The sequence below is a fragment of the Stomoxys calcitrans genome, chromosome 2, assembly GCF_963082655.1.
Source record: "Stomoxys calcitrans chromosome 2, idStoCalc2.1, whole genome shotgun sequence".
Taxonomy (NCBI): domain Eukaryota; kingdom Metazoa; phylum Arthropoda; class Insecta; order Diptera; family Muscidae; genus Stomoxys; species Stomoxys calcitrans.
The window spans coordinates 153,372,621-153,389,112 of NC_081553.1; the positions used below are offsets into that span (position 1 = coordinate 153,372,621).

The window sequence follows — 16,492 nt, forward strand, 5'->3', positions numbered from 1 at the left end:
ATACCCCCTAAACCGGAAATATTTGCCGATACGTTAATATAGGACTCAAAAGAAAGGCATTTGGGAGTAGAGCAACAATTTACCCAGAAGGCAAACAGATGTAAACTTCTCACACACCAATGAGTGCTTTCCGATTCAAGTTTTAGCTCAATGATAAGGACCTTTTTCATAGCCGAGTCCGAACGGCGTGCTGCAGTGCGACACCTCTTTGGAAAGAATTTTTACTTGACCATGCATGGCATGGTACCACGCAAATTTCGCCAGCATTAAGAGGGGATAGACATTGCTTTAATTTTTTTCCGACGTTTTCGTCAGAATTTGAACGCAGGCGTTCAGCGTCATAGACGGACATAGGCTACAGTGGCATGAATTCGATATCCACATTTAGGGCGAAGTGTCCCCACTCTTAAAAGATATTAGAGAGTTACAGAAGGCACAGCGGAGCGGGCCCGGTTAGACTAGTTTTAACAACAACACAAACAAATTATTTAAAAGTGAATCAACCGGAATACACAAACTACATGCCCAAATGGAGGGCTTATTACGGACAATATTAATATTTTATGGAAACAAAAAAATTTTTTGCTATTCAATGAAATTTATCTAGGCTTATTGTTATTATTGCGGCAACAACGCTTGAAAAATCCGAATTAAATAGTATTGTAAGCTCTTGCTTCCATTTTTATACCTACCTTACCCTAATTTTCAGAAACGCCAGATCTCGGAGATGGGTGATGCGATTTAAGCGAAATTTTGTGTGCTCTCATATAGTACCCTAAAATAAAAAATTTGGTATCCAAATTTCGGATGGGGTACAAATGAAAGGTATTTAGGATAAGAAAACGTATCTGATATACAATTGTCGGACCAAGTGCTAGGGGGACCACCCCAAGCCCCAAAACACCCCCAAATCGGACGTATTTACCGACCATAGCAATATGAGACTCAAATGAAAGATATTTACGGGTATAATACGAATCTGACATCCAAATGTGGGACCACGTTTCTGGGGGTCCACCCCTTCCCCTAAACACCCCCAAAACAGGACTTATTTACTGACCATGGGAATATAGGGCTTAAATAAAAGGTATTTGAGTGTACAATTCGAATTCGATATCCAAATATGGGACCAAGTGTTTGGGGGGCAGCCTCTTCCTAAAAACATCCCCCAATCGGGACAAATTTACGACCATAGCAATATGGGGCTCAAATGAAAGGTCTTTGGAAGTAAACCACGAATCTGATATCAATATTCAGGAAAAGTGTTTATGGGGCCACCCCACCCCCCTAGCACCACCCAACTAGGAAGTATTTGCTGAATATTTCAATATGAGGCTCAAATATGAGGGTTTCTAGAGTAGAACACGAATCCTATATATTTTTTCAAGGCCTACTCACTGAGTGGCCGCCCATTCCTCAAAACACCCCCCAAGCCGGTCATGTTTGCCGACTATGGAAATATGGGACTCAAATTAAAAGCATGTGGGAGTGACCACATATCTGATATCAACATTAGGGGCCAACTGTCTAGCGGACGTCCCACCACCATATCAAACCGCAAATAGGACGTATTTGCTCACCAAGACAATTTGGGTCTTAAAGAGAGTGGAACTAAATATTCATAGTTTTTAGGGCCAATACCCCAAACCGGACATATTAGCTGACTTTTGCAATAAGGAGTTTAAATGAGATTAGAAAACGAATTTGATATCCAATTTTGAGGCCAATGGCAATATGGGGTTCAAATAAATGATATAAAGATATATGAGAATAGAGCACGTTGCTGATATATTTTCAGGGCTTAGAATTTAGGGGACCACCCCACTCCCCAAAACACCCCTAAATCGGGCATATTTACTGACCATGACAATGTGGGGCTTAAATAAAAGGTATTGGGGGGTCGAGCAAGAATTGATACCCACTTTCGGGACCAATTTTCTGGGGGTCTACCCCTTTCCCAAAATACCCCACAAACAGCAATTTTTTACTAACCATCGCAATATGGGGCTCAAATAAAGGTATTTGGAAGTAGAATTCGAATTTTATATCCAAATGTAGGACCATGTATTTAGGGCATCACCCCTTTCCCAAAACACCCCCAAAGGGAAAAAATATTTCGACCATGTCAATATGTGGCTCAAATGAAAGTTATTTGAGATTAGAAAACGAATTTGATAACCTATTTTGGGGCCATGTATTTGGGGGACGCCATATTGCCAATGGCAATATGGGGTTTAAATAAATGGTATTTAAAAGAATAAGAGCACGATGCTAATATTTTTTCAGGGTCAAGTATCTGGGGGACCACCCCTCTCCAAGGAAACTTTTGTTCCATTTAAAGTAAAAGAAGGCGCAGCGGAGCGGGCCTGGGTCAGCTAGTATTTTTTAAAATATAATAATTACAATTGTTTTGATATACAAATAAGCACTGAGTACAAATGTGCAATTCGAAAATGTGTTAAATGCTAATATATTTTCAACATATGTTTATATTGATCTTCGGAAATATTGATTTTTTTGCACTATAAATGAGTTTGCAACTCATTCAAAAAAAAAAAAAAATAAAGACTAATTTAAAATTTATGAAAATTAGACTTACGTCACCTAAACTGAAACTGTAAGTTCCTTTTTGTTATTGTTTTTCTTTTTATACTAAAGACTGAATAGATTTATTGTCTAAACAAAAGTTCCGATTTTTTAAAATGGAATGCCGAAAAAGCCGATTTTTTTTTCTTCGAAATGTTTTTTATTTTTTCACCAAATTAATCTGGCAGCCCTGACTCCATTTATCAACTACAGGAAGAGGTTGTAGGAAAGATAAAGGGTTCATCAAAGAGAGAGAGAGAGTGAGAGCGAGATGATATATACCTAATACAATCCCATGGCAGCTAGTTGTACGCACCGGATTGACCCGATGGAATCCTTCATCGGAAGGGCTGCCGCATCAGTGTACGTGTTAGTCTTTTTTCCCGGAGTGCCTTCTTCGCGCGCTTCTGGTATCCGTGCCAGGATTCAAAAGAATCCCGGACCCTGATTCTGTTCGGTTTGCCAGAACCGCCTTCATCATCGGTCGGTGTGGGTGAGGTGTAACCGGTGCATGGAGTGGGTACATTCCGATCTTGCTCTGACCTTACATCACTACGGGAGTATAGTCATACTGAATATGTTGCAAGGTGTTATGCGTCCTCGTCGTCGGACTATGTGACCCCCCGACCTCTCCAATATACGCAACAGCAGAATCCCAGCCCCAATATTGTCAGGCCAGTCCCGGGAAGTGTATCATTTTTGCAACTGAACCGCAACGGTCTCCGTGGCAAGATCGACGAGATTGTGGATTTTATGAGTCGGAGTATTGGTCGCAGCGATCCAGGAGACAAAGCTGACCAACACCTGCAGCTTGCACAGTTGTCACGGTTACAATGTGCTATGTAAGGATTGCTCAAGGAATGGAGGTGGGGGATTGGCCTTCGTAATACACAATTCCGTGCAATATAGGCCTATCTCGCCTGCGCATGGCGCTAGTGACCCCTACATGGAATGCATGGGGATAGCAGCCAGGCCTGGTATTGCCGAGATAGAGCTATACAACGTGTATATACCGCCGGTTGGTATGTACAACGTGTACATACCGTCCCGACATAAGTGGGTTGCTATCTGGCCATAATCGTCTGGTTCTAGCGGACTTTAATGCGCATCACACGTCATGGCATTCTCCCCTAGGTAACGACCAGCGTGGCATAGCTTTGACAGAGCAGATTGAAAGCTCCACGTTTCGCACGGTGAATGAGGATGCCCCAACTAGGATTACAAGGAGGTGCAGCAGCTCGCCAGACATCTCCATTGCATCCCCTGATCTCCTGAGTGACGTATCCTGGCAAGCCGCCATCTCTTTGGGGACAGACCACCTCCCCATAATTCATAAGAAGGCCGATTGGACTGGCTTCAGTGAGTATACTAATCGCCGCTTCAGTGAACTGCCACCCCCCTCTGATGTGCTTGTGGCCGATAGGAAATTCCATCATTAACGCAGCAGTCGCTAGCTTTATACCAGCCGGTCGAATACCCCAAGTGCGGCCCAATTTTCCGGCGCAAGCAGTGGTACTCGCAGATGAGCGTGAAGAGATTCGTGCTATGGACCCCGCTAACCCCAGGATCAGCGAGCTGAATCTGGAAATAAACAGGGTAGTCAACGATAATAAGCGGAATTTGTGGCTGGAACACTTGGGCAAACTGTGGTCTACTGTTAAGTCACTCTCGAACCCCGGTAAACGGGATGACAGGACCTCAGTCACTTTTTGGCGAAATAACCGTGACTGATCCGAAGAGATGGAATTGGAATACATGTGGTTTCAACTTGACAGCGCTACAAGCCACATAGCGAATATCACAATCAATTTATTGGAAACTTAGTTTAGAGAACGTGTTATCTCACGAAATAGTCCAGTCGATTGGCGCCTCAGTTATGCGTTCGACTATTTCCTGGGCTACGTCAAGTCTATGGTCCATGCCAACAAGCCAGCGACGATTGATGAACTTCGTACGAATATCGAACGTGAAATTGCAGCAGTATAGACTGATTTATGCTTGATAACCGTCGAAAATTGGGTTCAGGACGTCTGCAAGCGCACCCGTTGTGGCTATGCAAAAAAAATCGAGTTCCATACATAATGGCATCGAACGTCCTTTAGCAAAAATTTCATTGATATCCACAACCGTTTTTTGTTGTATTTAAAAAAAAAAAAAAAAAAAAAAAAAAACTTTTATAGCGCTCCTATTAAAAAACACATTATTTATTCAACTGATGATCAATTGGCATTTATTGTACTGCACCGTACCTGTTTGCACATCACATTCTCGTGAGTCAAATAAACATTAAATTGATAAAAAAAAGAGATATAGTTTATTCACGATGGAAACGATTTAAAACCCCCATACTCCATGAAGAGCTGATGAGAATAAGAAAATCTATTGTACTAAAGCAATTTTGTTGGAAAATTCCGCGAGGCTAAAATTCAAAAAAACAAAAATTTGGAAGACGATAAGAAAAATTGGCATCTGTTACAGTCCACTAGTCGATATTAGAGCAAATCCTGATGAAATGAACGCGTACTTCTTACAGCACAACAAGCCTTGAAACTGATACCGGGCAAGTAAGCTCATCAACGGTCATATCAAATGCATCAATATTTCCTGATTTCAACACTTTTTAATTTTTATTCGTTCGGCCAACTGAGGGTTGCATGTCTATAAAATCAAATGCTGTTGGTTTTGATATCTACGCCCAAAATGCATATATCCAAACACATAGAAAAATTCAAAAATAATGCCTGTGGCGAAATCATAAAATGCAAATGACTATCGCCCTATATCAATTCTGCACTTATTTCAAAAGCTTTTGTTGTTGTTGTAGCAGTTTATTGTGTTCTATCTTTCGTCTGGTTGATTCTGTTGAGTGTCAAGACCCAGGAACTCTGCGACTAAGGTGGGGTGCGTCCACAGGGATCTGGGTCTGAGTCGAGTGGGTCTGGCCGGGCAGTTCAACAGGTGACGTGTATCGTGCGGTCTCTGGCTACAATCGGGACATGCATCTTGCACGTCGGCTTCAATCCTAGCTCTGTGGGAATTGAGGCGGCTGCATCTGCCGGAACGTAATTGAGCCAGCGCAAAAGCTTTACAAAAGCTTTTGAAAAGCTTTTGACACTGTTATGTTGTTAGTTAAAAACTACCTTTGGCAGTGAAGGCCAGAGAACTGTCGAAGCCTTTCGGGTCGACGCAGTCCGAGTTAAGGGAGTGGGTGACGAATTAGCATGCAACCCTGTGGAACCGCGAAACGGTCAGTAGGACGACGAAAATCCTATGGTGAGATTGTGAAAAGATGAGGCCATTGTTGAAAGGTAGTAAGAAGGAGGTCAGTATAGTTTTCGGTATCATAACAGGCCACATAGGGGAACAAGCTCACTTATCGGTGCGGCAAGTGGGGAAGATGAGGAGACGTTGGAGCATTTCCTGTCATTGCCCGGCTTTCGCGTCTAACAGATACCAGTCCTTAAGTGGGGACACAGTACCAGACATGAACCAATTTAGGAGAGTGGCCATAGTACAATTAATTACTTAATTATTAATTAATACAATTAATTAATAAGTGCATCCTGGGGAGTGGCATGGAAAAGAATTGAGGATTTTGTAAGCAGTACGGAATTCCTTACTTAGATTTACTTTTTCGAGGTTACATTTTTAGTATTTAGAGCGCACAACAAGCCGATTACTGGCTTAGATGTATATCCATAGTGGCTTGGGGCGGTTTAATATCCGCACCCACTTTTCAACCTAACCTAACCTAACTTAGTATTAACATATATATGTACGTTGGAAAAACCTACCAATAATTGAGAATAGCCTACCAACCTACCAAGAGGTTAAAAACCTACCAATTTTGGTTGGAACCTACCAAAAACGGCAACACTGATTGTAAGATATCTTCATGGTTTAAGTCGATTTCAAAGCTGTTCGACATATGAAGAATGCATTTGAAAATCCTTCATATGAAGAATTTGTTTCTTTTGCATAAAATAATGTGAAAAGGCATGGCTAACTATTCATGGCACTCGCCTAACGTAACAAAATGCAACGACTGCGTTGGTAGGGTCATGTTGACCGAATGAATGAACCAGTTCCAACGAAGAAGTCTTATGGTACGCGCAAAAGAAGAAGAAACCAAGACATATCGAGACAAGGTGTTAAAAATCGAAGAAGTAGCGCAGAAGTTCGATGAGTTTTGAAATATATATTTATTTTATGTCTTGCGCAATCTTTCCTTTAGTCTTAAAGTCTTTTGGACTTCAATGGAGGATATTTGTCCAGCTAAAGCAGCAAGCGTGTGATGTTGTGTTGTTAAGCATTTTGCTGAACTTTGCATAAATGTAGGCACTAAGCGTACAAAATACTTCTTTCTTACGATTCTTTCTTCTCGGATTGAGTTAAAGCTCTCAAAATTCGGATACAGGTACAACTTGACAATATATTTTAAACGACAAAGAGATTTCTTTGAAACTCATACATTTACGTATCAAATAGTACAAAATGCCGTATCTTTTAGCACAGCAAACAAAGAGAACTAGAATTATGAAATTTGACACAACTGGTCTGCATATTCAAAAATAGGGCAGAAGAAAAACACTTAAAGTGGCAACAATGCAACTTTTTCAAACTTACATATATAGCAAATGCTACTTTTCTACTTACAGTGTCTTGCTGCTTTGGCGACTGTCTCGGTACGGGGCGTACGGATTTACCTTTACTCACATCTTTTTGTTTCAACTCCCCATATGAATCTTTCGAATTGTTGTACCTAAAATAAAATGTGTTATAAAATAATGTAGTGGAGATTTAAAAATATCACATAATTAAATAAACTTGTACTTAAAGATAAAACAATTATTGGTTTTGCTGTAATATTAATACAATTCCAATAATCCTAATTTATGAAATCATCAATGTGCTTCTTCTGTTGTAATAGCAAAGCGGAGGTGGGGGAATTGCATTTCAAGCAGGGCTGCAGAGTTGAGCAATTTTTACTGGACTCCGGACTGCGGAAAAAAAATATTCAAAAATTAAAAAAAAATAAATCTTTTTATTTTCTAAGCCAACGTGCTTTTATAACAAAAAGAAATATTTTTCTTCATATTTTGTGATCATTTAGGGAACAAAAGTGGATTTTTAAACTTTGACATAAAACAGCACCTGCTTTCAAAAGTGGTAGACTTGTCGCCATAAATTTATTTTTTTTTATAGAAACCATCAAATGCAGCCAGACTCTAAAAGGGTTTCCAGAAATCTCACTCCTAAGAATTTTGGGAACATTTTTTGTTTGATTTTTTAAGCTATAAAAAATTGCCGACTCTCGACAAGGCAATTGTTCCCCAAAACATGACCTTATAAGATGGGAACATTTTTTTAAAACTAGTTTCATTCATCCCTTTTATGTGAATCTAAATTTTACTTAATTATCCCTTTCCTAACTCGTGATAAAGTTTTTCTAAGACTGAATTGTCGGAACATTTTTTGTTTGATTTTTTGAGCTATTAAAAATTGCCGACTCTCGACAAGCCAATTGTTCCCCAAAACATGACCTCATAAGATGGGAACATTTTTTTAAAATTTGTTTCATTCATCCATTTTACGCGCATCTAAATTTTATTTATTTATCCCTTTCCTAACTCGTGATAAAATTTTTCTAAGACAGTTCTATTCTTGGGTTGATGGGTCTATTCCTAGTTGATGGGTTAAGTCAAAGGCAAATTTTGCCCATGAAAATCCACTAAGGAACAAGGGCAAACTTCTCACATATCAATGAGTGCAGTTCGAAACAAGTTTAAGCCCAATGTACTCACAAATGTTGCATTACGAGGGGAAAACCACCGCAGAAAAATTTTTTCTGATGGTCTCGCCAGGATTCGAACCCAGGCGTTCAATGTCATAGACGGACATGCTAACCTCTGCGCTACAATGGGTTAAGTCATTCCAACCATGTTCGTAGAGATAGGCGATGGGTAAATACCCAAAAGGTATTTACGCAGTAAATTGGGTAAATACCCGGTGTAGAAGCAGCTTTTATATTAATTACAACAACGGTCATTTTATAAGCTTTTCTGTTGAAGATAATTATGTTATTAATATTATATTCAATGGACTTTATTTTATTGGAACATAGATTATTACTTGAGTGTACCCAACTTCTCTTTCGATTTAAATATAAAAACACTCTTTGAGTGATTTCTATACCATGGAATTATTCTCTCATTTGCAACTTTACACTCGAATCGTTATCACTCACCTAATATAATTTGTCTCTTTCTATCTTACAAGTTTAACTATATAGTCTACTAGCTGACCCGGGCCTGCTCCGCAGGGTCTTATTTTACTTTATATGGAACAAAAGTTTCCTTGCAATATTTATTTTCGACAATTAAAGTGCTTTTAGTGAAATACCATGCTACGAATATAGTATATCGCTTGACTAATTGTTTAACAATATTAGTGCCTTTGTCCGAATCCCATATGATCTTTATTGGTCTACGAATTTATGTTTGGATGTAAGGTGTACTCCATTCTTAAAATACTTTATTTCAGCCCGCTACTCTCATGATATCTAATTTAGGAGTGTTTGTGGTCCCCCAGGCTCTTGGCCCTGAAAAAATATCAACATCGTGCTCTTCTTTCAAAAACCATTTATTTAATCCCCATATTGCCATTGGTTTAGGGGAGTTTACACGATGAGGCGTCCCCCAAACACATGGCCCAAAATAGGTTATCAAATTCGTTTTCTAATCTTAAATACCACATATTGGCATGGTCGAAAAATTTTTACCCTTTGCGGGGTGTTTTGGGAAAGGGGTGATGCCCTAAATACATGGTCCTAAATTTAGACATCAAATTCGTATTCTACTCCCAAATACCTTTATTTGAGCCCCTTTTTGCGATGGTCACTAAAAAAAGTGCTGCTTGTGGGGTATTTTGGGAAAGGGGTTGGTCCCCAGAAAATTGGTCCCGAAAGTGGGTATCAATTCTTGCTCTACGCCCCAATACTTTTCATTTAATCTCCACATTGAAATGGTCGGTAAATATGCCCGATTAAGGGTTGTTTTAGGAATTGGGGTGGTCCCCCAAACACTAAGCCCGGAAAATATATCAGCAACGTGCTCTATTCTCATATATCTATGTATCATTTATTTGAACCCCATATTGCCATTGGCCTCAAAATTGGATATCAAATTCGTTTTCAAATCTCATTTAAACTCCTTATTGCAACAGTCAGCAAATATGTCCGGTTTGGGGTATTGGCCCTAAAAACTATAAATATTTAGTTCCACTCTCTTTACGACCCAAATTGTCTTGGTGAGCAAATACGTCCTATTTGGGGGTTGTTATGGTGGTGGGACGTCCCCTAGACAGTTGGTCCCTAATTCGATATCAGATACGTGGTCTACTCCAAAATACCTTTAATTTGAGCCCCATATTTCCATAGTCGGCAAACATGACCGGCTTGGGGGGTGTTTTGGGGGATGGGCGGCCACTCAGTGAGTTGGCCTTGAAAATATATATCGGATTCATGTTCCACTCTAAAAACCCTCTTATTTGAGCCTCATACTGCAAAAGTCAGCAAATACTTACTATTTGGGTGGTGTTGTGGGGGTGGAGTGGCCCCATAGACACTTTCCCAAATATTGATATCAGATTCGTGCTTTACTCCCAAAGACCTTTCATTTGAGCCCCATATGGCTATGGTCGTAAATTTGTCACCTTTGAGGGATGTTTTTGGGAAGAGGCGGCCCCCAAACACTTGGTCCCATATATGGATATCAGATTGTAATTCTACACTCAAATACCTTTTATTTAAGCACCATATTCCCATTGTCAGTAAATAAGTCCTGTTTGGGGGGTGTTTTAGGGAAGAGGTGGACCCCCAGAAACGTGGTCCCACATTTGGATATCAGATTCGTATTCTACTCGCAAATACCTCTCATTTGAGTCCCATATTGCTATGGTCAGTAAATATGTCCGATTTAGGGGTGTTTTGGGGCTTGGGGTGGTCCCGCTAGCACTTGGTCCGACAATTGGATATCAGATACGTTTTCTTATCCTAAATACCTTTCATTTGAGTCCCATATTGTCCTGATTGGTCTAAATATATGTTTGGTAGGTTTTATGGTGGGCGGCCCCCCTAGGTACCCCATCCGAAATTTGGATACCAAATTTTTATTTTTAGGGTACTATATAAGATCACAAAAAATTTCGCACCACCCATCTCCGAGATCTGGCGTTTCTGAAAATTAGGGTAAGGAGGAGGGTCCGTCCCCACTTCAGATTTTATATGTAAGATAGTGAGTACTCTCACTCTCGTTTGTATAACATCAATTCGAGTGTATAAGAGTTTAAGTTTTGTCAAACACATCCTAGGCTTAGTCATAAACTTTGTTTAAAATAAAAATCATTCTTCTAATAGCATTCATCAAGACAGTTGTCTCCTTATTTAAAGGGGAAGAATCTAATAGGAAGACAAGTTAGGACTTTTGAGTCTAACTTGACCCATATTATAAAAAAAAATTAAACTGAGCATAATCCAGCTAGGACGTTTCGCTAATTAAGATTTGTTTGCTTTAAATTATATGTATATATTTTTAAATACAAAATCACCTGGGTTGGACCCCTAATCCTGTCCTCAATAAATACCTGCGCCCACCTAATCCTAGGGTTGGACCCTTAATCCATTCCCTACAATTGGCGCCCAATAAAAAACTAAAGTTTCCCAAAAATTTATGAAGTTTTTACCATTTTTGTGGTTTCAACATGGTGCTGACGTCATCAAACATTTGTCCGACCATACTGCTGTGAATATTATTGGAGTATGGTTGTTGTTGTCCAGCGTTGATTTGGCTTCATTGCATCATTGTGTTCTTGCTGAAATTCAATTGCTTTAGTCGTCAAATCCCACAAGTGTTGTGGGATTTGACAATCGTTTTTTCTGTTGGTTTTGTAGTTGCATATTGCATATCATCAGTACTACGATCATTTCTTTTGCTTCTGTTGTTGTTGTAATTCATCATCTCCGTCATCAATTCAGATGTTTTGTTGTTCATAACAAGGTCGGCATTGCTGAAAATTCTCCTAAACAGAGGGTTTCCCTAATTTTAAAAATATATTTTACCCCATATGGTTGTAAGGCGAAGCCCAAACTGATAGGCCAAACAGGGTATTAGTAATGTATTTAGACCGCCCTCAGAATGTTGCCAAGGCAAGTTCAAACACTAGTTCTAGCACAAGTGCAAAACCAAGCTCTAGTATAAAAGGTACTTCTGAAAGCATAAGCGAAGCTTCACAAAATGGTGTTAAGTGATGGCCAGTTCAGGACACTTTATAGCGGTTTAAGCGTCAGATAAAAAGTCAAATCGATATTTAGTAACTGCACAGCTCGTTTTCATAGAAACCGGAATTCGACTAACGTAGAAGATTTTTTTGCTACAATTTTAGTTTATAAGGTTAGGTAAGGTTGAAAAGAGGGTGCAGATATTAATCCGCCCCTTGCCACTATGGATATACACCTAAGCCAGCAACCGGCTTGTTGGCGCTCTAAATACGGAAAAAAGGTTACAAAATCCTAAATTGTTTTCCATGCCACTCCCCTAAGTTGCTTCATGTCTGGTATTGCGTCTCCACCTAAGTGCCGGTATCTGTTAGACGAGAAAGCCGAGCAATGACATAGGAAATACTCCAACGTCTCATCATCATCCCCGCATGCCCTATACATGCTATAACTTGCCGCACCGATTTTATATAAGTGTGCTCGTAGTCCTATGTGTCCCGTCATGATACCAATAGCTATACTGACCTCCTTCTTGCTTCCTTTAGTAATAGCCTAGTCTTCGCACCACCTGGATCACCCCACACACACTGTTCCACAGTGTTGCATGCGCATTGGTCGCCCACTCCCTTAACTCGGACTGCGTCGACCCGAAAGGATTCGGGTTAAACAAATATATTGACGGCAGTCCCCTGGCCTTCACCACCAAATCATCTGCCTTTCCATTCCCCCTTACTCTGTTATAAACATGCACCCAAACGATGCGGATTTGGCCATCCTCAGAGAAGACGTTAATCTTCTTCTACACTGCAAGACTGTTCATGACCTTACCCTCCTGCTTGTTATTGCCCTTACGGCCATTTTACTGTCCGTAAATCCGCGATCGCCCTGATCTCCGCCTGCAGGACCGTATTATGGTCAGGCAGCCTAAAACAGATCTCAGCCCCTGGGTTCTCAATGTAGACCCCCAGGCTCTGGGGGTCTACATAGCTTTGATCCATCCGTGGAACATGATCTTCCAGACGGCAATACTAGGGTTCCGTCAATCCAAGTCTGTGCCGTTGGCTGCATTGCCTCGCACTCGACCTAAAGGTTCATCTCAGGCATCCGATCGGGAACCTTCCTTCCAGGTTTCCTATCGCACTCATCTTCAATCTATTCCGCCTATGTCAAGACAACATGTCGTCAGAACCTGTTGAATGGTCCTCATGTTGCACTTTTCTCCATCGCAGTCCACCAAACTACAGAGGCGTAAGAAAGTATTGGTCTAATCACGCTCCTGTAGAGCCAGCCGGAAATATTCCATCAGGTCCAGGTGACTTAAATGGTTTGAAGCCTCTTAAGGATTCCTTCACCATAAATTCCGTAATTATAAACCTTCGATCAACATCATTATTCGAATTCTGTCGAAAATAGGTTTTCATCAATAGCCTCAACATGTACTCCATTGTTTCTGCTCTCACTCCCATGTCGTCTACTAAAGTTTCAGTTTGGACATGAATTGAGAGAAAATTTTGTATTTTGGCGGCGTCATTAACGGTATCGACCTGTTCGCAGAAAAGCTTCCAGGAGGTACATTATGCCGCTTTGGTAATCTTATTGTATTCCTTGAGTCGTGTGTAATACACATCCCAAAACACTTCCGCTTTTTTACGACGTGCTCTGTTAAAAAGTCTGCGGACCTCTTTCCCAATATTGCGAATCTCCCCGATCATCCAGGGTTTTTCTTCGGCTGATTTCCGTTCACGAAGAGGACAACTATCTTCGAAGGACCCCACCAGTGCAGTCGTAATCATGTTGATATTTTCGTCAATGTCTTCTATGCTTGGACAATCTAAATTATCTTGCTCAAGTCTTCTTCTGAGTAGCCTTCCGAATTTTATCCAGTTGGTTTTCAACTTATTCCGGAAGCTTATCGGATCCGGCGCTGACCGTCCTATTCTAAACCTAATGTAGTGATGGTCAGAGAAAGAGTGTTCCATGGAGACCCTCCAATCCTGAACCTCATCGATCAGATTTTCCGAACATATCGTCACATCTAATACCTCCTCCCTAATCGCATTAACAAAGGTGGCGGTGTTACGAATATTAAGTGTTATGAGGTCGTTAGTATTCAACAACCTCGTCTCCTGTCTGATTTGCTTTCCTCACCAGCCGTTGCAGCTCCGACGTGGGTGGCGGTGTCCGAGAGTTGAAAGGCACTTTTCTTTCAATACTAGGATCGTTACCTATCCCAGTATTCCGAATCTTTAAGTCGGTGATGGGTCCGTCGTCGGGTTCCTGTTTGTTAGGCTGTGTTGGATCTCTCACCACTGCACTGCATGATTGTTTAGTATTAGGATCTTTGCTTCTCCTAGTCTTTCCAATATTAAGAGATGCCGTGATTGTCTCGTTGTCTTCCCCCTGTTTGTTGGGCAGTGTTGAGTCACCTGCCACTGCATGGCCTGGTGTCGCAGAATGAAAATTTCTGCCTATCTTAGTCTTCCCAATCTTGATAAAGACAACTTTGCTCCCGTAGTACGACTTGCCTTTAGTCTTAGCCAAACTTGTCACGGAGACTTGATCAATGCGAACCACAAAGATAGTTCCTTCCTCCTTCTCCTCCCTGTGGAAGACCTTCCACTTCTCTGCGACCAAACCTTCGTTTTGCTTGCCCAAGAAACCCACCATGCATTCCGGACCCTCTGCAGAGTTCCACACATGTTCAAAATCCGATCGTTAACCAGATCCTGCACTTGGGATCGATGATCTGGTAGTATCCTAGCGGATGCACAGCAGATATGGATGACTGCATAAGTCAGTTCATCTCTGTAGTTCTTCCTTGCCACTCTGGCGTAAGAGGGCGGCTCTTTACCATTCTCAGTGACCATCTTCCCCTTCCGTGATGGCTGTAGCCTCCTATTGGAAGTCACAATTCTCCATGAAGAATGAGGGGCCGTGGGCGCTTCCTTCGTACCTATTCCAACTTTGTCTACCTCCGCAGGACACTGTCTGGAGTCTCCATTGCGGGATTACTGGCTTGGTTTTCCCATAGTACTTGAAAGCGGGGAGCTCTTTTTCTTCATCGGGAGATCTGATTCTTTTTCCATCTTCCGTTGTTTCCATTAAAATTCATAAACAAACTCATCTATAGTCAATGAGTTTTTTCCAAAACATTATTTTCTTTTATATGCATATATAGGGCATACGCCTATAAAGTGATAAGTTATCTCAGGTAGTTGTAAATTACAAATGGAGCCGTTTCCGTCTCTGTTATCTCTTGTATTTAGGTAGAGGAGACCGCCTCTGACGCGAAAAACCAGGCTTATTAGTTATTGGGACTCCATATCAAAGAAATATAGAGGAATATTATACTGGGACTCCACATCAAGAAATATAGAGGAATATTATACTGAAGGTGTGCGTAGGGGTCATGGAATTGAGACTCCTAGTGCTCTATTCTCGACTAGGATTCCCTCTCGTCTTACAAGATCACATACTATAGTATCGTGCATCCTACTTAATTCCCTACCCCTAAGGTAAAAATTGATACTAATGCTAAGTTCGGCGCCTAATCAATCCAATTTCTAGTCCAAAAAACACCTGTTCCAATAGTCTCCTCTGCCAGCACGCCAGTCAATCTGTTATTCGGTAAGGAAAGGATCCTGTTAATATAGCCGAAGTGCAGTCTTAGCGACTTCCAATACATACTAGGAAGCCCAGTTTCAATATTTAACATATAGTTGGGTGTATTGCTGGATAGGTAAGTAGTTTCTTGATAAAAAAAAACCTGAAAAGCTTCTCTACCTGTTCATACCCTCATAATTGAGCACCGTAAAATAGGATTGCCTTAGCGGCTGCGTTAAATATTTTCACTTATTAGAAATCTGGATTCTTCTGTTGTGAATGTAGTGGAGCCACGTGGAGTTTATTGCAATTTTCGCAGACTGTAGCTTGCCCGAGAGATGTTTCTTGAAAGACAGGTTATAAGGGAGATTCGCACCCAGATATTTATACTCAATGACAACTTCTAGGGCACCAGTACCATAATACGATGCCAAATTTCCGCCAATTCTACTAACCTTTCTGTAGATGACAATTTTTAATTTCGTTAAATTTAGACTTAGGCTCCAAAGAGAGCAATATTCCCAGAGCGCATCAATCATCGACTGTTTAACTATATAGTCTATAGCGAATACTCTCACTCTCGTTTTTATAACATAAATTTGAGTGTATAACAGATTAAGTCTTGTCAAACACATCTAAAGCTTAGTCATAAACTTTGTTTAAAATAAAAATCTTCTGATAGCATTCAATGCAGACAACTGTCTTCTTATTTAAAGCAGAAGAAACTAATAGGAGGACAAGTTAAGACTTTTAAGTTTGACTTGGCCCATATCATAAAAACAAATGTTTCGTTTGATTAAATTATATTTTATATTATGCTTTAAATCAAATTTTTTTTATAAAATACAAAATCACTTGGCTTGGACCCTTAACCCTTCCCCCAATAAGTACTTGGGTTGGACCCTTAATCCTGATCTTATTTAATCCTACACCGGGGTATTTACCCATATACACCCAAATGCTATGTATTTATAATTTTGCGGATATCTTGTGTATAAAAACATATTCCAAACAATTGTTGATAATTTT

The 16,492-nt window shown here is 40.4% G+C and overlaps 1 protein-coding gene across 1 annotated transcript in view; it reads right to left on the minus strand.

The window, feature by feature from the left end:
• Nucleotides 1–16,492, minus strand: part of LOC106093107 (eukaryotic translation initiation factor 4B) — a 90,845-nt gene that overhangs the window by 26,947 nt on the left and 47,406 nt on the right. Inside the window, exon 4 of the mRNA XM_013260096.2 lies at nucleotides 7,243–7,348. Coding sequence (XP_013115550.1) covers nucleotides 7,243–7,348 — 106 coding nt within the window. The remainder of the gene's footprint in view (nucleotides 1–7,242; nucleotides 7,349–16,492) is intronic.